The sequence below is a fragment of the Aplidium turbinatum genome, chromosome 18, assembly GCF_918807975.1.
Source record: "Aplidium turbinatum chromosome 18, kaAplTurb1.1, whole genome shotgun sequence".
In the NCBI taxonomy this organism is placed as follows: domain Eukaryota; kingdom Metazoa; phylum Chordata; class Ascidiacea; order Aplousobranchia; family Polyclinidae; genus Aplidium; species Aplidium turbinatum.
Window position 1 is genome coordinate 13,839,245 of NC_137489.1, and position 24,154 is coordinate 13,863,398.

The 24,154-nt window shown below is 37.3% G+C and overlaps 1 protein-coding gene across 2 annotated transcripts in view; it reads right to left on the bottom strand.

The window, feature by feature from the left end:
• Window positions 1-24,154, bottom strand: part of LOC145787697 (coiled-coil domain-containing protein 146-like) — a 32,003-nt gene that overhangs the window by 6,874 nt on the left and 975 nt on the right. The window contains exons 2-17 of one of the 2 annotated variants that reach the window (XM_082599498.1): window positions 20,724-20,806; window positions 20,150-20,234; window positions 13,519-13,643; window positions 12,750-12,900; window positions 12,161-12,318; window positions 11,257-11,365; window positions 10,876-10,994; window positions 9,913-10,099; window positions 9,210-9,302; window positions 7,516-7,686; window positions 6,193-6,318; window positions 5,668-5,795; window positions 4,776-5,000; window positions 3,869-3,988; window positions 3,363-3,471; window positions 2,014-2,142 (exon numbers count right to left, since the gene is read on the bottom strand). In XM_082599498.1, the coding sequence (XP_082455624.1) occupies window positions 2,014-2,142; window positions 3,363-3,471; window positions 3,869-3,988; window positions 4,776-5,000; window positions 5,668-5,795; window positions 6,193-6,318; window positions 7,516-7,686; window positions 9,210-9,302; window positions 9,913-10,099; window positions 10,876-10,994; window positions 11,257-11,365; window positions 12,161-12,318; window positions 12,750-12,900; window positions 13,519-13,643; window positions 20,150-20,234; window positions 20,724-20,806 (2,118 nt within the window). Of the gene's footprint in view, window positions 1-2,013; window positions 2,143-3,362; window positions 3,472-3,868; window positions 3,989-4,775; window positions 5,001-5,667; window positions 5,796-6,192; window positions 6,319-7,515; window positions 7,687-9,209; window positions 9,306-9,912; window positions 10,100-10,875; window positions 10,995-11,256; window positions 11,366-12,160; window positions 12,319-12,749; window positions 12,901-13,518; window positions 13,644-20,149; window positions 20,235-20,723; window positions 20,807-24,154 lie in introns of both variants that reach the window. The other variant, XM_082599497.1, reaches the window with a different exon arrangement.

The following is a 24,154-nucleotide window of genomic DNA, read 5'->3' on the forward strand; positions in this document are numbered from 1 at the left end:
ATCTCATTGGTACCGGGCCTAAATTATCTTCTTAATGGACAAGTAGGCTACACGCAGTAAACTTTAACAACTAAAAAACACATTGTTACTGAAACGCAAAAGTCTATTACCTGTGGGCCCCCTAAAATTCCATCACAAAATAACTACAACACATTTATTTTAAACACACCTTTGTAGGAATTGGGCCCTTCTTGATTTCAAGTATTCAATTGCAACCAACCTGTTTTGTTTCAAATACAAATGATTTTACTAATGTTGTCGCAGCCTATTTTAACTTTGATTCAAGATAATATGGTAATTTTTGAGATATTTTGGTACAAGGGCCCAGGCCCGGCATCTCATTGGTATCGGACCTAAATTATCTTCTCAATGGAAGTACACGCAGTAAACTTTAGCAGCTAAAAAACATGACACGGATGCGCAAAAGTCTATTACTTGTGGGCCCCCTGAGATGGTGGGCCCGGGGGCCGGGCCCCCCTTGGCCCCCCCCCTTGACACAGCACTGCAAGTATCCCATTATAACTTTCTATCACTATATCATGGCAGTGCTTGGTAACGCGCCTTCAAAAACCAAAGTACGGCTTTCAAACTTTCGTACTTTGGTTTTAAATACTTTTGTGCTTTAATTTTGGTTTATTTGACGTTTCGTGCTTCAACAATTTTCGCACTCAGAAGCTAGGGATTGTAGATCATAGGGATGCGAAACTTCATCCGCTTTTGGCTTATCCGCAACACTAGAAGGGTTACGTTTTTTTGTATTTTACAAAATATTTTACTTTTTATGGGTTATATAAGAAGAGTGAAGTTGGTTTTAAAGTAATTTAAGGTTTTTAGTTGAAAGCAAGCCAGCAGTAAAGCGTAAAAAAAATGTAAAATTGGCAATTGACTCTTCTAATGTTGAAGGAACAACGGAATTGCGCGTCCCGTAATGTACCGTCCCTATCAGAAGCATAAAGTCAACAAACGGAAAAAAGTTGGCTGCAGATGTTCTGTGTTGAAAATATGTCCACTTTCTCTCAATTAAAGGTTTTGAAAGTTAAAACGTCGTCAAAAAAAAGCTTATTTCAGTTGTCATTAACAGTAGGTTTTCAACTTAAATTCAAACCAAACCTTTTAAACCTAACTTCTATGAAAATCTAGCTTCAATTTGTTGATTATAGTTAAATAGCCAACAATTGAAGCGAGCGTCTTAAACAAGAAACATTTTTGAAACCACAAATAAGGTACGTACTCCAAACACGAACAAATAAAGAAAAGTTTGCCATCGGACAAGACCCAGTCCGTCGCCTTTATTTTTGAAATTCTCATATCTCAAACGAATTGTTCATTTTCTTTTCAATTTTGTTGCGACAAAGCTTGGTGCTATCGATTTTTTTAAATACGCAACTGATGTCATTGAAAAATTGCAAAATAATTTGATTAAATTTTTCATTTAAATGTCGACACCATTTTATATCCGCACCTTAATGATCACTGTATTTTCTCTGCAGTTTATTTATTCAAATGCACTGTGCAGTGTACACTGTAGTGTATGTTAAACGTGTGCAGGTCTTGTATGGGTCCTGGTCAACATTTGAAGGCTACAAGAAACATCACAAAGTAAAGTATCGGTGGAAGATGGGAAAAAAATGGTGGGATTGAATGTAAGATTTCTACGATGGAATGGAAGAATGATGGAAAACACATCTTCTATTTCATTACACTCTGGCGCCAACGAGCATCAGTGTCAGTATTATAGTTACCAACACAGTCACCAAAATCACCTGACCTATTCATTGAGCAGTGGAAATCATTTCCCAAAGGATGGAAGTAAAGCAAAGGGTATCCACTGGTTCAACGTGAAATTTATGTTCTACAGGACAGGCGTTTACCAACATTCTAAATGTCTATACCACAATCAGGCCGAAACAAAATTGATGATCGGTCTAGTGGCCATGTTAAAATGTTTGTACCTCCTGTGCCTAAGGTAGGCCTATGATGGCTGTAACAACTGAGAAAATAATGCAAAAATACTTTCTCTGTCAGGTCCTGGAGTTCTTTGGGAGAGGGGTCGTTTCCTGGTAACAGAACGATTCTGTCGCAACTGTCGGGGGTTTCCAACTGGGTTTCTAGCTCCCTCATTCTATCTTGATATCTAGACAGCTGTAAATCAAACAAAAAAACTTAAAGGATAAAATATTGATGTTTTTGAAGTAACTTACTATTGATTGTCAAAAATGGACGATGCATCTTAAGAAATAAACCACAGAAACACTTCCTCTACTGCAATTGATTCTAATCAAGTAGCAAAGAAAACAGTTCTTTACCAGGTTAATGATTCATGGGATTTTGTTGAAGATCCACACAGGGCTACAAGCTCACTTTGTTGTCCCAGACAACAACGCAGTCAACGACGATTAAGTGAACCCATAAAGACATCATAGATTGACTACAACGTTTTATGTGCCACGCTATGATTTAAAACAAACACATCTTTCAACTAATGACTGCTATTCGTACGTTCAACTATTCGTTGAAGTTGAAGGTAATTTTTTTCCTTTGCCGATCACCGTACGTTCAGGTCAGTGAAACAGTGACAAACACACTAACACAGTTTGATCAATATTCAATAGCTGAGGTTCAGACAGACTCTACCGCTGCGGGCTAAAGCGGTTCTGGAGTAACGGAAGCCGAAAGAGTAAAATTGTTGTGGACCGACTTTACCCAGACAGCAAATCAACTGTTGTTTACATGGATTTTGCTGTCTGGATAAAAAAGTAAAATATAAGCATTTCAGTCAGCGGCACTTGATATTGAAATAGTTCAAGCGTAGCACACGAAAGTAAAAGCAGAAAATTTATATAGAAGCTTTGGTGATCGAGTCACTGTCAGTGTTCACAACCTAAACAAGCAGACATACATGAAACTTTTGCAATTAGGTTTTTAACTGATGTTTTAACTAACCTATTAAATTGGAACAAAAACACAAAATTAGGACATATATCAATGTAAACATCCTCCGAATCCATGAATGAAGACCGGGCGAGGCTAGAAGCTCTGATTTCTAAAGCTGAAGATAAACTCTCGCAGCCTATCTCACAAAAGGTCTGCTGTAAATATGTTCATTGGCCTGTGCTTTGACCGGACAGTTCATCGAACGAAAAATCACTAAAAAGGGATTGTAGTAAAATTAGCCAAAACAACGTGTTATCTAAAAAAACCCTGCCAATATGGTAAGGCAATAGTTTTAACTACTTTAGTTTTCTTTGCAGAGTTGTTGAATACTGCTTCAGTTGATATTCGTGTTCTTTCGATAAAATGTCGTTTGATAAACTGTCGCAGCACCAGCCCACAGACGTGTTACATTTATATTCTAATTTTACTTCAATTTGCAACGTGACGACTTGGTCGTTGAGTTGTTTGACATTCGGTTCATAGTTCCGTCCCAGTTTTAGTTGCCGCTCTTCTTCAGCTCGTTGCACGGTCAAAAACCTTCAGATAAAGTTAAATAAACAAAGAAAGTTCCTATCATTTTTTTTTAATTAAAAAAAAAATATGCATTTAATTTTGCTAGACAAATTTCTACGCGTTGTGAAAACCTATGGGGGGCGAGAAAGGAGTTCCAGGCACGAAATACTTTTCTCTGACTCTCATCAGGCACTTATCGTCAGAATGAAGTCGCCTCAAATGCGGCGAAGTGCATATAGAATAGATGGAAGAAAAAGCCACAGACATGTGCAGCCTGTAACCAACCGTCAGGCCAACGCAGAAATAACATCACTGTAAAAAGGATATAAAAATGACGTATGGTGTTAGATATAATACGTTTGTCATGGAATAAAAGTAACCGTAAGCTTGTACAGCATCATGCCTTTTTTGAAATCTTTACCTTATTTCTTCTTGTGCCTCTTGAATGGCAACATCTCCACTCCGTATCATTGACTCTTGCATGTTAAATTTTTCACAAAAGATGCAGACCTCTTCTTCTCGCTCCACCAGTTGTATACCCCTGCAAATTGATGTGAAAAACTCTTATTTCTCTGGCGGTTTTGATTTCTTAAGAGTATATCACAATCGACAAAGTCCTCATCTTATCAAGTTATGTCCTCAGACAGCTATTTAATCCGGTGAAGATCATTACCAGATGTGACACCGTGTAGAAGCTCCTTCTACGCAATGTACATCCTTGGCGACAGCTAAATTTTTTTTCAATGCACAAAGGTAAGTGCGCAAATGACTGAAAAACAATAGCGGTCGAAAGCTCTGTGGCATGGATCATGGGCGAAAATACGTGTCTATCGTTGTTAATTCGAGAGCTGTGGAGTCGGAGGGATTTTGGTGTGCCCGGAGTCGGAATCGTTAAAAAGGTCGACTCCGGCTTGATACAAAACGACGAATAATAAAATCTTTGCAATATAATTTCAAAATATTGTTTCTTGTTCACTGTTTTGCACTTTGTAACTTTATAGGAAAATGGAAGTGTTTGTTCTTGTCAGTTTTTGTGAAAGTCGTTGTTACAATGTCGATCGCAAATTAAGTGCAATTATAACTACAAATATGAAAAGAACAAAATTAAAACAAAATCTGTTAATCTTAAAAACCTGGCAACACTGAAGCCGGAGTCGGTCAGTTATAAATCGAGAAGTTGGAATCGTATATTTTTCGCCCGACTCCACAGCCATGATCAACTCTTGCTACACTCGATTGCTCAGAAACAGATTTGGCACGGGTCTGGCCAAACCTTATAAAGAAAGATCTTCGCCTGTTAAAGTGGCTATTTAAGATGTCCTACGTACCTCTCATTCCTGAGCACAACAGCGTTCTCGTAGCGTTTTCTCAGTACAATCATGTTGTGTTCTGCGTTGTTGTTCAAGCCAATCAACTTTTCCATCTGCATTTTCATCTGATCCTTCTCCTCGTTCAACTCAGACGAGATTGCCAACGTCTTCACTCGTTCATTACGTAACGAATCTCTCAAGACAAAGATGTTCATTCCCTTCAGACGATCTTTCTGAAGATTCCTAAAGCAACGTAGTTTTTTAACATCACTCGGTAGTTTTCTTGAACCGGTTGTGCTGGTTTTGTTTTGCTTGTTATGGGTCTAAATCCTATCATGCAATACATTTTGCTTTTTTCAGTGGCAACACTGCAACGTAAGAGTTATTGATCAGGACTATTCAATTTACTAAAAAGGGTAACTGATGACATTCCAAGTAATTTGTAATGATGTTGCTTTACTAACGTTTCACACACGATGTCAACTGACATCCTCAAAATGAGTAAGTTACACCCGAAATATTTTTAGAAGCACACATTGCAAGAAATGAGAAAAATATTTCATTATGTAGCAATGGATAGAACACCCAATCCCCAGCCACAGGGTTACGTGGCGACTGGTGTCTCTAGATGGCCTGATATGATCTGGATGACAGTAGCATATGCGGCGAGTTACTAGTATGTTTCTGGGACAACGGTGTATCATACAAGTGGGATTTTTCACAACTGTCCTAGGTAGCTAGGAACAGTGGAGATCTTGGTCTGCCAAAAGTGTACCAAGTTGGTCAAGCAAAGACATCCGGTTGTAAAACTGCCTGAAACAAAATATGTCAAGTCGAAAAAGAAGAACGTGGCATAAAAATAAAGAGACTGACTTTTAGAAAAATACAGTAGCTGGGTAAAATGACAAACTTTTCAATATTTGAGACTGTTGTTCTGAGTATCTCAATCTCGTTGGCAAGAATTTTGATCTTTTCCTTCATCTCCGCCGACTTTTGCTTGCTGGCTTGTATCTGGTTCACGCATTTGTTACGTTCATTCTGCGCAAATAAATCAAAAAACAACGCATAACCAGAAAACAAAAAACACACCAAGTTAGCCCCACATGTCTACAAACGGAGCATAATTGTGACTTAATCACGATAGGTGAATTTTGCCAACCAGGCATACTAATAACAAAATATAAGCTTTTTATTTCATTATTCATGCAATATATTATCGTAGGTATGGTAGTACTTCTTTTATTATCGTATTGATACAGCTCTTTATAATTAACAAACAAGTTGTTGTCGCAGTCAGCGACACAACCTTTGTAGCCATAGCTTCACCCATGTCATCTTTCGGTTAACTGAAATTGTCTCTCAAATCACCAGGAGTTAAAGCGACATAAAACAGAAATCATTGTTTTATTTTTTTAAACTTCAACAGAGTATTTACCTTAATGACGTCATAAAGTTTGGCAAATTCTTGCAAATGCACCAACACTTCAGAGACTTTCTTCTTGTGGTCGCAGATCGTTAATTCAGAGTTTTTCAGTTCTTGCAAAGTTCGGTAGTACTGAACCTAAGAGTTATATATATTGAACAATGTGTAGAACGAGATAAATAATAAACAGACTAAATACATTCGTCTGCGAACTAAATGCCGGATGCAAGACCAGCTACCAGTCATCAAGCTATCAATCACTCGTAAACCAGTCCATGCCTTATAATGCAAAAAGTACGCTAGGCCTTACTACGTACAGTGGGTTAACAAAATCTCCATTTTATCGTAACTCATTCAATATATTGGATATTTATTGAAAAAAATAATGTCTTTTTGGTCCGATGACAAAGCATTGTGAACTTGAACTGTTCTACAAGATGTTGATTGCAAACTCAAGTCCACAGGATACAACAAAAATGGCTAAGTAGCCTATCCCACATCTAGATACACCGAACGACAAACATTTTAGCATAAAAACTATGCTGTTGTTGTGCTGGAAAGTATTCACTGAGGCAGTTGTATCATGAGCACTATGAGCAGTAAGTCTTCCTGAGAGATATATATTATGGGTGATTTTATCGAAAGTTTTAAGTGGAAAACTTTTACTACACTTGGAATTAATGATATGAAATGAAAGATAAAAAACGAAGATTCTGTGACATAAATCATGAAGTTGCGATGAACATAAAAAGACGATGAGTGAACTTCTGGCAAACAGAAATGGAACTTCGCCCAAACTTATCTCAATGCAAAAGTGGCGCCAGTCACTCTAAAATCGTTTTTCTAAAAACATACGAAACAGAAAAGTTTTACTTTTTTGTAGACGGAGACGCGTTAGACAGATCGATGTGGAGGCGATTGCGGCACTTGGAGGTGAATCCGGCCACCCCCGGTAGCGGGGACATCACCGGATTAAAACTGGACTACTACTACATAGACCGAGAAAAGGTTAAAACAGCTTTTACAATATTTAAACCATTTGAGACTCCAACGGATCGAAAGCAACTACAAAACTTCGCTACTGCTGCATTAAACCAATCTGAAGAACAGTAACAATCAAAACTGAGCGCTATGTCCACTATCGATGAAACATGTGACAATGCCGCACGTTAAAAAAACATGAAAGCTGCCACCTCACAAGCCTAGATAGTCTAACAGAAACACAAAAATCACAACACCCAAAACTTGTAAGCAAATTCAAATGTAATTGAGCATATGCTACTGATCATCACTAAAACTTCTTAAACCAAAAACTAGATTTTTGTACCAGAATACCTCTGCCTTCATGTAGTCCCTTGCTCTTTGTTCCCTTTCGTCGACTTTAAACAATGCATGTCGGGTAAGCTCACCAACTATTATTTTATAATGTTCTTGTTCTTTTATCAGTTTTTCTTCCAGCAAGATCGAGTCTTCCACTTTGATGCGTTCGTTTGTTGTGTTAGCATTCTTAAAAAACAATCATCTGCTTTCACAAGAACTCAATTGTAGGCTACCGTAGCAAAAGACAGGGCCGTGTGAGCGCTATCTCGGGTTCCTGCCCCAATGTTTAGTAATTGCTCATAAAAATAGGACCAGAAAGCGTTTGAGGCGGCAAAGTCTTTCAATGAGGGAAAATAATGTATATTTATCATTTCAGTAAAGAGTAAACAACTTTTGAGATTTTATAGAAAAAGGTAGTTAATAGGCTATGCCCACAATGCAGAAGTGGATCTAGAAAAAAGTTGAGAAAGGATCAGAGTTTTAACAAAGTAAAATTTATAACATAATTAAACAATGCAATGCAAAAGTAAATGTCCAAATAAATGAAACGGAAAGGAGATGGGGGGGTTTCATGGGGGTTTTCATGGGGGCTTGCCCCTCAGAAAATTTTGGCAAATAGAATCTTGTTTTGGTCTCTTTTAGGCATTTTTAGGAGCAATATTTTTTTTGTCAAGATGCTCACTTAGTATGTAACCAAATTCAACAAATTAAAATTCGATTTACAACCACAGAAAGATTTCAATAAATTATTTCTTGAAAGTTTGTATAGCCTAGGCCCTAGGGTGTTGTCGCATTTCAGCAAACTAGAACTTTGATAATTTTACCTGAGGTTGTCCCACCTTTACAAATAACATTTTCACTTCAGAACTTATTTCAATTGAAATTTATCAATTTAATTATTATTAATTAATTAGGCTATTTGACTGAGCAGTGTTTACTTCGAAATATTGCATCATTTTGTTAGTTTTTTTAGACACAAAAAACTTTTCACTCCCTTAATCCACAACTATGCTTGCTCAATATCGCCGAGAAGAACGAAATGTGGTTGAGCGAGCGAAGCAAGCAAGTCTTTTTGACAAAAATAAAAAAAATTGTAACATTACAAGACGAAAAACGCTACAAGAACTAAATATGAGTGGGGCCCTGGGCCCGTAGTTAGAGGTAGGCCCCTTACAAAAATAAAAAAATCGTAACATTACAAAACGAAAAACGCTACAAGAACTAAATATGAGTGGGCCCCTGGGCCCGTAGTTAGAGGTAGGCCCCATTCGAGGGTTTGGAAAGCAGTAAATACGGCTTTGTATGATTTAATTAACTGTTGATTGTATCGAACTTCTGTACTAGAGCTCCCCGGTCGCGGTTAACACGGCCCTGGCCAAAGTTTTAAAGAAATTTTTAAAACGAACTATATAAATTTCTATTGATGTAAATCGGGGTTGAGAAAAAGCTTCCCCTTTATTTTTAACCTTCTGAATCTAGGCCTTGAATCGTAAACTACAGGGCCGGATAGAAATAGTAAATTATTTTATAAACAACTTTATCTTTTTTTTGTTAATCGTTGCTTCCCGGATGGCAAAATTAGTCGTTTTTTACATTGATTCAACGTCAATTTGCAGACGTTGAATCAATGTAAAAACAACTGATTTGCTGTCTGGGTTGTCGTAGCCGTCGGATGAAAAAGTTGCAGATCACTGGCTCTAGGGTGCCACCTGCTGACCGAGCTTTCGCTTCAAATCATCAACCTCCAACTGCAGCTGACGGCGCTTCTCGTGCAAGAGGTCATCTTGAGGAATTTCATTTGCCTGCTGAAAAGTCAAATAATAACTGTCATGTTAAGCAGTTAACATAATAAATTTGTAAACATTGTCGACAATTTTATTCAGAACCAGCATTCAACAAGGGGCGTAGTCAGGAGGGGGGTAAAGAGGGCAGTTGTCTCCCTCAAAATATTTTTGTATAGTCAACAGACTAATTATTTAGGCCGAAAGTACTTTCAGAACACATTTATAAGACTTTTTTCAAGATATTTTCGGGGAGTCCCCCCAGACCCCCTCTGGGTGTGTTGCCTTCTCACTGGCATGTTCAAATACCTATTGTCCCTCTCTCGAGACATTTTACGCTAGCTACGCCCCTGTATACACCATATGTTCAAGATATCGTTTTTGTTGTTTTCGTGATTTTGTATAACTATATGTATTTTTCTTGACTACAAGATATTGAAAATCCAATAGGCTACAAACCTTGCAAAAATGGCTTAGGTTCACCTACGTTGAGTTTTGTAAAATTACTTTCTCATCTACAGCAAGATTTATAATCTTTTGGGTTATCGCCCGAAAAACGAAACTAATTATTGAACAACTAGCTAACTTTTGAGTCAGGCTTTGACTAAAACTGAAAGACACTTTTTCTAACCTGTTCTTTGCATTTCTCAAATAGATTTCTCTGGTGAGTCAACGCATCGCTGGTGATAGAGAACTGGAGATTTACTTTCTTTAACTGACGCAAAATTCGGTCTTTTTCACGTTGTTTTCTCGTCATTATTTCGTGAACACTCTTCTTCTCCAGGTGCGAGTGCCGCATGTGCAAGCTCAAGGAGGCGCTGAGAAAAGTATGTAAAACAAAATCGATGACGAAAAAAGTTTCCAAACTCAGATAACAAAATCTGCCATTTTTACATTGATTCAACGTCTGCGCTTTAAACGAACATGGGTGCATGCTTGAGTGCTTTAAACAGCCTAACTAAGCACATGAACAACAAAAGCAACAGGCTAAAATGCAATAGTTTAATTTCGATACTAGCACCAAATTAATACACTGTTACGACACCACCACTTTCTTGGCTATAACTGCTACATGGTATCACAAAACTATGTAGAAAACCATTAAGCTGATCGAAAAATAGGCTACACGTAAGCCATGCAAAAAAAAGCCATTACAAGCAATAAAACAATAAAAACATTCAGATACGACGCTCAATGGAAAGGAATTCGAAGCGAACCCTACCTCTTGTCTTGCAATCCGATTGAGTAGACTGTTGTTTTGGGATACAGTAAGTACTAAGTAGGATACAGACATTTTTCACAACGTCATGTTTATGCAGTGCAACTCAACCGCTTTTGCTTTGATAATGTAAACAACTAACAAATAACTGATCAGCATAAATATTGAAACATCTGATTTTGTAATTAAACTTTGTGATTAATTACGTGTTTGAAAGTAACATCAATTTAAAAATTTCAGCATAGTGTTAATGTAAGAGAATATTTTGATGGTGTAGATTTAATTATAATGTAATTGAACTGAAATTATGTAGGAATTTATCCAAGTCTGGTTTAGATTTTTTTTTTTGAAAAACACTGACAAATTTCAACGAACCGATCTCCGAGCAAGGAAGCTTCTCTTTCCTTTTCAAACTCATATTCCCTCAATAACACCTCATAATCTCTCTCCTTGCCTTGTAGAAGAAGTTTTTGTTGTAGCACCGTATCATTAGCCTGTTAACACAAGGTATTTGATCTGTTCGTATGTCTTTAAGTGAATTAATTTTTCAAAAACAAAAAAAGCGGTTTGGAAAAAGAGAAAAAAATGGAATAAATTAAAAACGACTTTAAAACTCAGCCTTTCACTTATCTGCTTTCGGTCCATGAGTATGTTTAAGGGATACTATCTGGTACATTTGTATTTAAAACCTTGACATTGTTCAAAATCTTAATATGAAACAGGAACTTGTTTTGAGGCACATATACTGCATATCACCTCTCTTCTTTCGTCTTCTATTTTGCATCTCTGTTTTTCAACTGCTTTGATTTCTTCTTCAATTTCTCTCAAAGAGTCGTCCTTTTCTTTAGACAACTTTTCGGTGTCACTAAAATGTGTCCAAAAATGAGAAATTAAAACATTTTTCACCTCCCGTGGAATCATTTCATCTTTTACCACAATGCGTCCAAACGTACAATACCAACTAAAAGCACAATATCACGTGACTCTTATCAACACGTTAAAGAAAAGGTGACAAAACAAGCATAAACAATTGTTTGAGCTAGGTAAAAAATACACAGTTTTCGTTGTTTTTACCAAGCATTGAGAAGAAATCTCAAAGTTGAAAAAAAAACAAAAAAACCGTAGAATAACACACAAATGTGGCTAAAACATGCCGAGGAAGTTACATGGTAAAATTTCGGATTAGAAAAGCTCATCTTGATACAGATGCACACACGTGTTACTGGGGTAGCTTGCTAAAATTCGCAAACAAATTGGAAAGAGGAAAAAAGCATACACGGTCAGCGTGGTGGTCCGATGATGGCCACATGCTGAATCAGTTGTCTATCGCTTACCGCTGCCATCATACATAAAAACACAAGATCAGCAAGTTTTATTAGTCTAGCCCAGGAGTACTTAACCAGGGGTGCACGCACCACTAAGGGGTGCGAGGCCTGTGCCTAGGTGGGGCGGGGATGCTGAATTATCAAAGTTTGTTATAATATGACGTAAAAAGCAAAGTTGTTTTACCAGGTTTCAACAAAAATTTCGAACTGTAGGCGACTATTACTTTTCAGCCAATCCTAGGAGGGGGTGCGAGAACTGGTTGGTAGTTTCAAGGTGGTAACAACACGGCAAAAGGTTAAGAACCGCTGGTCTAGCCTATAAGTTGAAAGTTTACGCCATATGTTTGTTTATTTTTTCTATTTCCTTTGCGATGTGGATAGGTATTGCGTGAAGATGGCTCAGTTCATGTTCGAGAGAATCCTTCTCATCCAGAAGAGCATCCAACTCTTTGTCTTCTAGCGTCGATTGACGACACTTCGCATCAAAATCTTCCTGATAGGAACATGATAAAATAGCTAAAATTAGTCTAGGGTCACTTGGCATGAATCCGTACAGAAAACAACATCACTTTGGTGTAGGCTGCTCTGGTGGCGGCTGATTCATGATAGGCTACTTCATTTTAGGTCCATATTTACCAATTTGCTCAATTTTCCGGTTGGTAAAGTGCCAAATAACTTGCTTAATAAATTAATCACTTCTTTAAAAAAAAGTATAATTCGAAATGGCATCACTGTGCTGTAGCCTATACGGTTTTGCAAATATTCAGCTAGTTGGGAGTAGTTTTTGCATGAAATTGAAATTTTAATCTGAAAAACGCAAAGCAACATTGATTTCGTAGGCTACTTCAGCAGCCTACTTGGCAGTGCATACTGCATAGTCCAAAGTGCTTTCCGCAAACGACCCTACGTTTTATAAGAGTTTACTTTCAGTGTTTTGAGTTCCGTAGTCCTCTGAGTTATTTCCTTTTTTATTTGTTCGCATTGAAGATCAATATTACGTTTCTTTAGCTCAATCTGTTCTTTTGTAGGAATCCGGTCATATCTGTCATTGAGGTCACAAAGTTCTTCTTGGAGCCTGCAACGATTTTAATCTTAATTATGAAAGAAGTTGATGTTTGTTTGAAAGCTTTGTCTTTTCATTTTTCATGAATGGGCGTTTTAATCCACTATGTGCTTTAGAAAGATAAAATAAGACATATTAAACAACTTTTCAACACAAACTAATCCGGTGACAACAGAACGCCTGCCCTGACATATAACACAGACCAAAAAATAAGTAAGTCAAACCTAGATAAGAAAATTGTTTATAAAAGGTCTATATCGCATACAACTACAAACAGAAAAAAGTACATATGCAAATACAAAGAATAAGCTTAACTGAAGTAGCTAAGTTTTTTCTTGATAGTAAAATGAAAATAAAATATACTTTTTCAATATAATTATTAAGACGTAGACTATAAAAATCCAAGTTTAAACATTCATAATCGCACTTTTATGATGTGCATACATAAACGTTAGTCTTAAAACCGCAAAAGATATAGGAAAAACGCACAATAATGTTTTTGTAATACCGGTATTGAAAACACATTGTTGACATTCAGACTATCATACGTAGGCTAAATCGGTGATCGGACCAATGAAAAACGTTTACGCCTAAAAAGCTATTGTAAACACCACACCAATACAGACTTACGATTTTATTTTGTATTGGTCGTCATAGTCTTTCCCTTCCAACTGCTCTATATCGTTATAACAAATCAACAAATCGTGACGAAGAGTGCCAACTTCGGTGTCGATATTGTCTGGGAAGTCCTCCGCCTATGGCGCGTTTTGGTAAATTTAATAAAAGTAATGTTTCAAAAAGCTAACTCGTTGTGAGTTAGGCTGATGGTACAATTAGCCCAAACGCTTATAATGAGCATAACACAAGTACCAAGTCCAAAACCAACCAAGCCCAGGTTGATTAGTAAAAGTAATTAGAAACACAATTGAAGGGCCAACTGCAAAAGGGAGGTATGTCAATTTTTACCAAATTTGAGTTAAGCACGTCAGGAAGTTCATGAGCCTGCTGCGCGTCTTGTGTAAAATGGCCGTATGTGTCAGGGTTGCCAGACTGAAATTTGCAAAAAAGGCCAAACTCACCAAGAAAAAAGGCCAACTTAAGGCCAAATAGGTAGAAGAAAGGTCAAAAATCAAGCCAAACTCAAACAAGATACAATAAGCATTGTAATCACGGTTGCCAGACTATGAAAAGGTCTTAATGCAAAATAATACAAAAAAAAGGCCAAAACAAGGAAAAAATTAGATAAAAAAGGCCAAATGGATATTTACCTGTTTATATTAAAAATAATGAAATATATATACATAATTACATATATTTAACAAATTTACTTATATTTTATTGGATTAATGAAGAATTTCTTCTAAATAGTTGGTTTATTCATTTTCTGGTGAACTATACAAATTCTCACTGTTGTGCAATTCCATCATATTTGGGGTGCACTTGAAATCTTTGCAACACATTTTTTGGTCCAACAGGTGAGAACGAATTCTTATGACAACTTCCAATAGTTGAATTTGTGTTTTGTTTCTAGGCTTTGTTTTTACAGCAGTAACTAGTGAAAATATTACCATGATACTTTCCCACATCACCAATGCGATCAATTGAGCGAATAGATGCATGGCACGCTATGGTTAAACCTCTATGGTTAAACTAAGATCAGTTTCTGCTGCTTTTTCTGAATCACTGACTTCATGGACAAATTTAGGGAGAGAACTTTAAGAGGAGTTTGGTATTTTATTTAGGTGTTTCTTGGTTTTTCATGTGTAGAAATGTTGCTTAGCTTTGGCAATATCTTCACCTTGCACATAGTAAGCTACTCGGCTGGCAAGCCGGCGGTTGTGTTAGACTACCGATCGATCGAAACGTGAACACGTTACGTTTCTGTATCGGCTACCTACTTTTGAACGTTGACGTTATAATTCCAAAATAATATCTATAATATTCATATTTATCGATATTTTATGACTTGTACCGGATTTTAATGAATTGTAGCAAAAATACTTCTGAAAGTAGCCCAAAAGGTAGCAAGTATAAAAGGACTGTATCGGATGAGTTTTAATCCGCTACAGTGGTGACATCTGGCACCACTGGCTGCCTTAGCGGGTGAACGCAGTCTGACGGTCTGACTCGGCGCCGGCATCACATTACGACTATTAAACAAGCATAGAACATGTATTGAACAATAGTGAATATGGTTTCATCTGATAAGCTTACGATATATGAGAAACATTGATTATTATGCATTTTGAAGAGTAAATTTAAAAAAAGGCCAAATTTAAGGCCAAATCTAGAAAAAGGCCAAACGTATAATTTCCAAGGCCAACAGACTTTAAAAAAGTCCAAATTCGAGAAATTTAGCCTTAAAAAGGCCAATCTGGCAACCCTGGTATGTGTATCTTGAGAAATGAAAGAGATAGGAAAAGGAAAAAGGAGATACGTCACATAATTTTTTTATCATTTTAGCGCAAAAAGGATATATGTCTGACATATATCCTTACTGCAAGTAACAGATTGCAAGAATTGAACATATAACCTGCAAACCCTAGCTTATCCAAGCAAAGCATCAAAGCATTCTCGAAATGATTTGTTTTTTTATTGGAAACACTATCTCGTGTTCAATGAAGTGTTGCAAGCAGCTCATTTTCCAGCACGTGAGGCTATAGGCTCTTGATAGAAGTGAAGAAACCTGGCAGGCGCGGATCTAGGAGTTTTTTTTGGGGGGGGGCCAGAAAATTTCAAAATGAATTAAAAAGTAAGAAAAAGATAAAACAGATATGAACAATCAGTGACGTAGCCAGGAATTTTGTGGGTTTTGACGGCCGGCGGGCGAAGCCCGAAGGCGTGTTCGCCAAAAGCGACACCCAGCGGCGGGGGGTCTGGGGGGCTTCCCCAGAAAATTTTGAAAAATTACTTTGAATTTGGTGCATTCTGAGAGCATTTTCAACAAAAATATGGGTATAAATATTCCTGTAAAATGGTGCTGTCCGGTGGCATATCAAAAGGATAAGATCATGTTTTCTTCGGCATTTTTTCGGTAATAAAGCTACATCTCTATGTTTTCTTGTTGCTAATTCCTGGCTGAGATGTTTGAACGTTTGGTATTGGCAAAACTTGCTCTTTTAATGCATTTTCGCTTAAAATTAGGCAAACTTTGTCTTAGAGACATAGAGACTGAAAGCATCATTCTCAATATCGTGACGTCACACGCGTGCCAAAGGAGGGGTTGTAAGTCCGCTGTAGGACTAATATCAGCTGTTTAGAAGCATATCAAACCATTCAACAATTTCTCACAAAATTTCGGGAGGCCGGGGCCCTTGGGCTCCCCCCATAGATCCGCACCTGAAACCCGGTGTCATGGATTAAAAACATCAAAAAGAGGAGGCGCAATGCTGGGGAGTTGAAGCAAGTATGTGAAGATCAGCTTTGTCCTGAGAAATGTAGGTTGAAGTGCTCCACAAGTCCACAAAGATTGATTCTTAGGCAAGGCATCAACTTTTCACAGACTTTTATTGAAAAAGTCATGATGCACAGCAGCACATTCTATTTGGATGCATTGAAAACGTCTTTCCTCGACATAAAAAAGAGCAGTAAAGCATCATGCGATGTCATTCCGATACAAAGTTAAAGTAGCTTTGAATGAAAATAACCATATGAAAGAAGCATACGTGTGCAAAAGGCCTTGACTAAAATTTATGTGGTTAGCGATAAGAGAATAAATTTTATCAATGCTCAAATAAAAAAGGGAACTGTAAGTCCGAAACCTGATGGAAGAGGAAAGCATGCACACAGATCAAACAGGATCCCAGAAGCAATAGTGGATAATGTTAAAAATCATATAGCATCATTTCCAACTGACGAATCACACTACAGTCGAAAGCAAAACCCATTTCGAAAATATTTACCACCTCATTTGAGCATAACCAGGATGTACCAGGAATACCTTGATAAGTTACCGAAGAAAGAAAACGATGGCATGTTTGTTAAAGAAGGATATTACAGGCACATCTTCAATACAGAATTTAAACTGGGCTTCGGATCTCCAAAATCAGATACCTGCAGCACCTGTGATAATTTTGATAGAAAAGATCTGGAACAACACAAAGTGTGTGAGAAAAATGCAGAAGAAGAAATGAAAAAAGATAGAGAGGAAGCAAGAACCAATCCCGGAATCGTTTTTATAAGTTTTGACCTACAACAAGCAATGCCTCTCCCAAAAATATCTACATCTGTTGCATTTCATTTGAGACAACTTTGGATGTGGGAACTTCGGAGATCATTTGATCCGAAAAAATGATGATTCAAGTAATGTGGAAGAAAAACGATTCATGCACTCTTGGGTAGAGAATGAAGGAGACAGAGGGTCGAATGAAATCATCTCATCACTCTATGCTTTTATGTTAGAAGCTGAGGTACACGATGACACGCTAATAGCTTGGTCGGATTCCTGTGAAGGTCAAAACAAAAACTGTTATGAAAGCTTTCTGGTACTTTCTTGTTCAAACGGAGAGATTCAAAAAAGTTTGTAATAAATTTCCGATTGTTGGGCATAGCTACATGGACTGCGGCAGAGACTTTGGTCTCATTGAGAAGCAGCTAAGAAAATATCAGCACATGTACTTGCCAGAGCATTATAGAACTACCATGCGGGACACAAAACATCCAAACAAATTCCGTGTCTATGACATGGCAAACTGTTTTTATGACTTTAAACTGCTGCCTGAACAACTTGGACTATACTTAAAAGGAGCAAGAATACCTGTAAGGAAGAATTCTCCATTCAGAAAGTTAGTGTGATGTTTATCAAGGAATTCAGCACAACTTGCTATAAAAACGATTTTGAAGATGAAAAATGGAAATCTTTGGATATTAAGCATAAAAGAAAAATTGCTGATTTCAGCATTGATTCCCTTAGGTTGCACCAAAACTACTCACGTGGAACTTCCAGTAAAAAGTTTGCTGATATTCAGAAGCAAATGCCTTTTGTTCCTCACCAACATCACTGGTTTTACCAGCGTCTCGTACAATGTGATACAGAAAAATTTGAAGAGTAGGATGACCGTAAAAGATCCAAACAACTTAAACGAACTTCTTTAAAACAGCCTAAGCAAGAAATAGATTGTCTCTTTGCTTTGTTCTTGAAATCCTGTTCTTGAGTGCGACATATCTCCTTTGATGTGAATAAATTGTTGTGCAAAAAGGTGGTATGTCATTTCTTGCGCAAAATAAAGACACGCAACTTGTTTTCAAACAACAATAAACTGTACTGGCACAATTCAACAACCATTAGGGAGTGACACATAACCATGAAATTTTGTATAATGCCAAGAAGAAAGCAGGGTACAACGATATACTTTAACCTTCATTTTCTCAAAAGTGCTATTTTTGACATATCTCGTTTTTGCTCTAGGCCCTTCAATTGGTCGTATGCAGTCCAAGATACAGGTTTGCACTCTTGTGGAATGTTGAGCTATTATAATGATTTGGTCATTGAAGTGGTCGTTTGAAATGAATTTTAAATAATAGCAGTTGTCCAGATAAAGTAAAACCACTGTAACTTATCCTGTCCAGATTTTTGCCGCTATTAATACAAGCATTAGCCTACCGAAGTCAATTTTTTTCTGTGATTTTTCCAGGTGGAGTGGTGGTGCTTTTGCTGCAGAGCCACCGAGCATTGGAAAACGACAAGAATCTCTCTTGGAGCTTGAATGACAAACAGGGGCATGAGAACCTTGTCACGGTTCAGCGCGGTGGAAAATACCACCTTTAAGAAACTAATTTTCACCTATTGTCTGACTTTACAAGAAAATAGCTTGGAGCCATACCACCTGCTTTATACCAACAAAGGTTATATGAGTAAAAAACTGTTTTGATACTCCACACAGGTACTCGAAACATTTTTTTTCAATTTTCATGTTAGTAAGTAGAATGTTTACTTCTTGAAATATCAAAGTACCGGTATAGTGTTTGAAACAAAACATATAGCCTACAAACAAAACATATAGCCTACAACAAAACATATAGCCTACTATGTATTCGCATTCAGATTTGACATCATTCCATTTATAATGGTTAATGTACAAGAATCAGAAGTCAAACCTCATGCTTGTCCACTCCATTTCCCATGAAAATGCCGCAAACAAGATTTTCATTGGCTTGCCTGTAGATTTCTTTACATAGATGATAGGCTACTTATTTGTATTGATTGCATATTAACTCGCAGCAGACTAATTATTAGGCCTATGATACACTTAGGGACGGTACATTACGGGACGCGCAACTCCGTTGTTCCTTCAACATTAGAAGGGTCAATTGCCAATTTGACATTTTTTTTACGCTTTACTGCAGGCTTGCTTTCAACTAAAAACTTTAAATTACTTTAAAACCAACTTAACTCTTCTTATATAACCCATAAAAAGTAAAATATTTTGTAAATTAGAAAAAAACGTAACCCTTCTAGTGTTGCGGATAAGCCAAAAGCGGATGAAGTTTCGCATCCCTATGATCTACAATCCCTATGATACACTGTGTGGTCAACCACCACTTCATGACATAACTTGACTAAAACAACTTTTTTCTAAATGTCACTGAAGAGTGAAAGAGTCTGAACATTTGCTTCATGAATGGTTGAAGATATTCACTCAAAAACATGATTTATGTTTTTGTAACATGTTGTGACGTTTTTGTGTTGTGTTGACATGTAAAAGCAAAAGGCTATAGCCTAGCCTACATCAGTGCTCTTCAAGAGGGGTTCCGTGGAACATGTAATGAGGTTCTGTGAGTGTAAAGGGTTCCGCGACAGTTCCTCATTTTTAAGATATTTGATTTCTTGCTTCAGTGTATAGATGAGTCATTCTAAATTTTTGCTGCATTCACACTTCAAGTAGGCCAAGAGGTTATTTCTCACTTTGTAACTTTTGTAATAACTGTTAATCTGTTGAAGTTCTAATTACTATTTGAAGTGTGATAATGAAATATTTGATTTTCTTTCAAACAATTCATAATTTCCACATTTTTGTTTGGGGGGGGTTTCGTGACAAAGTAAATCAGGGGTTTTGCGATGACAAAAAGATTGGAAAATGCGGGCCTGCTACTTAAACCAAAAGGATTAAGCTCACAATTTACATATAGATTGAATCCGGTACATTGGTACCAATAGCTAAACTGATTAAAATAGCAATCACTGTGTGAATAGAGTTTTTAAAACTTTTTCAAATGCTAACAATTTTAAAAACTGTTCTAGTTTTCTACTTTCTCGCTCTACCTTGTCTAACTCAAGATTTTGCTTCTCAAGCTCATCTGTGAAACATTTTGCTTTTTGAAGAAGCGAGCTCTCTGACTTCCTTGTTCTGTAAACAATATCTTTCTTATACTGAAGAAAGCTGTCTAACTCAAGTCACTCACTAGTCATCAAAACAAGCACAGCCAGAAAATCAAGCAGGTTAAGTCGCTTATCAGCCATATATTACTTCTTGATTTACAAAAAAATAATCTTCTAAACCAGAGAAGAGTTAAGATTGTAATAGTAGGCTAATATCTGAGTAAATTAAACTGATGATTGGTAGACTATAGCTTTCAACAGCACCTTCATAATTATATGTGACCTTTGTCTCCAAGTTAAATCAATCTGCTTCTGCTCATCAAATCTAGGCTCCTTGTTTTGAAAGTTTTTTTGCTGATGAAATTAAATTATTTTCTAGTTTTATTTAAGATAGTTCAGACGTAGAGTTTCTCTTCCACAAGCATGCTCCTTTTCCACAAAATGTAACTTGTAAAGTTCCAGATCATTGACAGCTTTCCACAAATTACAAAAGAAAAACAACCACTACCGTACTTACATAATAAGCTGATTGTGAAGAGTTAAGTATTTTTCTTTGAGATCAGCCATACGAAAGCCTGATATTTTTCCAGCCTCGAAAAGCTGCAACAAATGAATTGCTTGAGATAAAAGCTTGTGGTAATAGTATCGACACTGTGCTGAGCCTTCAAGTAATATTTTGACGAGGATATTTACTTTTTAAAATTAACAATTTAGCAGTGCATGACCATAAGCTTGAAACGTTTGTGATTACCTTAAGCAAACTTTAAAGTTATTTATTTTTATTACTAGATAAGCAAGCAGAGTGCACGACATCCTGTCGCAGCTGTAAACTGTGCCTTAAAACCTTTTATTCCTTGTCATTTGTGCAGTTTAGGTTCGGAGGCAACTGTTTAGTTTTAATCGATATTCAATATTTTACATCAATAGTATGTATACAATACTAAAAGCATCAAAAATCAACTGATAATTGGAATTACAAGTTTTAAAATTACCCTGTTGCTGTGTACTAAAAAGGATCAACAGCTGTCCAAGGTTCGAGTTAAACAAGCCATGAGCATACTATGATCATTAAGCGATAATCGGATTAGTAAGGCATTTGCGTCAAGTTGTTTAGTGGTAAGATGTACCCTGTGGTGAGATGTCCTTGTGGCAGGTCAGCCATGACCAGATGTCTAACGGAAGGTAAACCGTGACAGGATGTGCTGTTCCCAAGTAAGTAATCCAGGCCTCGAAATTCACGGCGGACACGGCGGTCATGTCCGCCGTCACAGCATGTGATGTCCGCGGGAAGTACCATCTAGATCGGTCATATTTGTCCGCCGAGAAATAACACAGGAACTAGCGATACAAATCGTCGTTGCATAGCATGAACAATTGTTGCAAAAATATTATTTCCCGCGCATTCCAGCGCGCATCTACAAAATGTGAATACTGTATTATATCCCTTAGCTTCGATTTAAGCAGGAAAACTTTCGATTTTACATTGCTTCAACGATTGATGACATTGAATCAGCGTAACAAAGATGAATTCTTCGCTAAGAATCGATGAGAGTACCGGTACTTCTACACTAATCACGCGCAATTTAGTTCAAGTCTTACGTCACAATGTCTGGCTTTGATCTCCGAGTAATATTGATAAAGTAAGGTTGGTTACAAAATTAGATTATACGAGTAGGCTATTACAGCAAGATGCAGCAAAATTTGTTAAGTTTTGGTATTACAGTAAGAAAAGGCCCAGGGAAAATTCACGTTCGCTCACATGATTGATACGCAAAAATAAACCTAGAAAAAGCCTAGTGAAACTTTGCACAGCAGAAAATAATAGCGTTAGTGTAGAAGTTTTCCGACTCGTGCCCAGAGCATTGTGACGCAAGAAGCCACACGACCTCGTTAGGTGGAAGTTAATCAGTTATGCGGCGTATTAAGCAGCTACACGGCGCTTTGACTCTTCAAGCGCATGTCGTTGGTCTGATGAAAGCTTTTCAGAGTGACTTCGCTGAAATTTTAAAAAGTCTTCTACACCGTAGCAGCCCTCGAAATTAGCTTCAATCTACGACGGCAAATACATTGCCGTCGCCAAATCAACAAACCTCGGATTGCGGCGGCAATTGCTGTGTGTTTTAATCAAACGAAATTTTATGCGCTTCTTCATCGTGTCATACGGCGGTAGCCCGGAGCATTACGCAAGCTATTTTATGCCCTGACAATGCTCTTGTGAACTGTAAAAAGTTTGCAACCTTGTAAATACTGGCTGAATTGTTACGCAAAAGTTATTCTTTCATCGAATGCTTATTGTTTACCGCTGTCGTTGCGAATATAAATCATGGTGAAGAAAGGTACAGTTAAAAAGTGGAATTTACCTGCTATAGGTTATCAAACAGAAGGAACAGAAGGAAAAGTTAGGGTGGTATTTTGCAAAATTTGTAAAGAATTTTATGACGGAAACAAATCGGAATTAGAAAAGCTACGGGGTCAAGTTAAAAAAGTAGTACGAAATTGGATAAACGGTTCTTCGGCAGTAAAGAAAAATAATGCTTCCGATCATACGACAGTACCTGGTTGAGCAATTAACAATATTTTATGATAATTCAACGTCGCTACAATGCTACATGTCGAATTAATGTAAAACAAACGTAAATTTCTTATTGGACATTGTTGTTACGCATTATAACCTGCCGGGAAAATTAAATCGATTTGTGATCACTCGAACGTTGAATCAACCCAAAATTAACTTACTTTTCCCCCATGAGTTATTTAACGTCAATTACCGTGACAGCGTGCGTATCGCGTTGTTGGCTTTATCGCTACTTTTGGTATTACTACATCACAACGAATCAAACAGTGCGGTCGTGATAGACTACTCTATTATATATTTTCCGCTTCTCGTTTTGCATGTGTTGGTACGGTACAATTTTTTCATAATAAACGTTTACATCAATTGCCGAGGCAATTTCAACTTTTGTCGTTTGGCCTCGGCAACGTTTTTGACAAAGTAAAAATATGCTAATTTCGAAGACTGCGTGAATGTTCACAGCAAGTACAATAGTCCGAGGTGAGGTCTTGGTGCGATGTTTCTGCTGATTAAAACTCCTGCTACGTGTACATAACACAGGAAGAAATTTTGAACTATGTTTGTCTTAATTAAGTGCTCATTGTGCGACGGTATTTTTAGTGCCATAGCAAAATGGCCATTATGACGTTTGGGGCAGCATTTACCACGGCGTGCCGCCGCTAATTTCGAGGACTGCTGTAGCTATAGTTCTCAAATGGCGAAGATTTATCAAGATAAAGTGATTAAAGGCATACTAAATGAAAATTTCAAACGGAAATTAAGCATTAAAATGAGTAAACTGAACATTCAAGAATACATTTAAAAAAAAATTACCGAAAAAAATTTGTTTTTAATGGCGCTGGCAAGGCCCAAAGTCCAATGTTTCATTTATTTTCATTTTTTTCAAAATGACCAAGAAGTGCAAACACTGCTCGAGAATACGTCACTAAAGACAGCAATAACAAAAGCCACGTTACCACATCTGATGTTTTGAGCAAACTATCTGATGTTTTGATGTTGAAATGTGTTGTTTTGATGTACATACATACATAGCCTACAGTCAAATCGCCCGCAGTAACAATTATTGCGAGATTAGCTGATTGCTATAGTCTTTAGTGACGTAACTGTACAGTCGCACGCTTCGCTGCTCAGGCCAATTTCGTTTTGAAAGCTCTGACAAAAGCACGCGCGCAATGGTGGTCAGACCGCAATGGGGCAAAATTTTATTGAAAATCGTTTTATGGTAGCATGTTAAACACAAAGAACGTGGAAAATCGCAAAGTTAGGTTTTTCCTTTAGTATCCCTTTAAGCATGACGATCGACGTTAAAACTCGTGTCCGCCGAGAGACTTAATTTGTCCGCCGAGATACCTGCTCAGACCGGACACGTTTGTCCG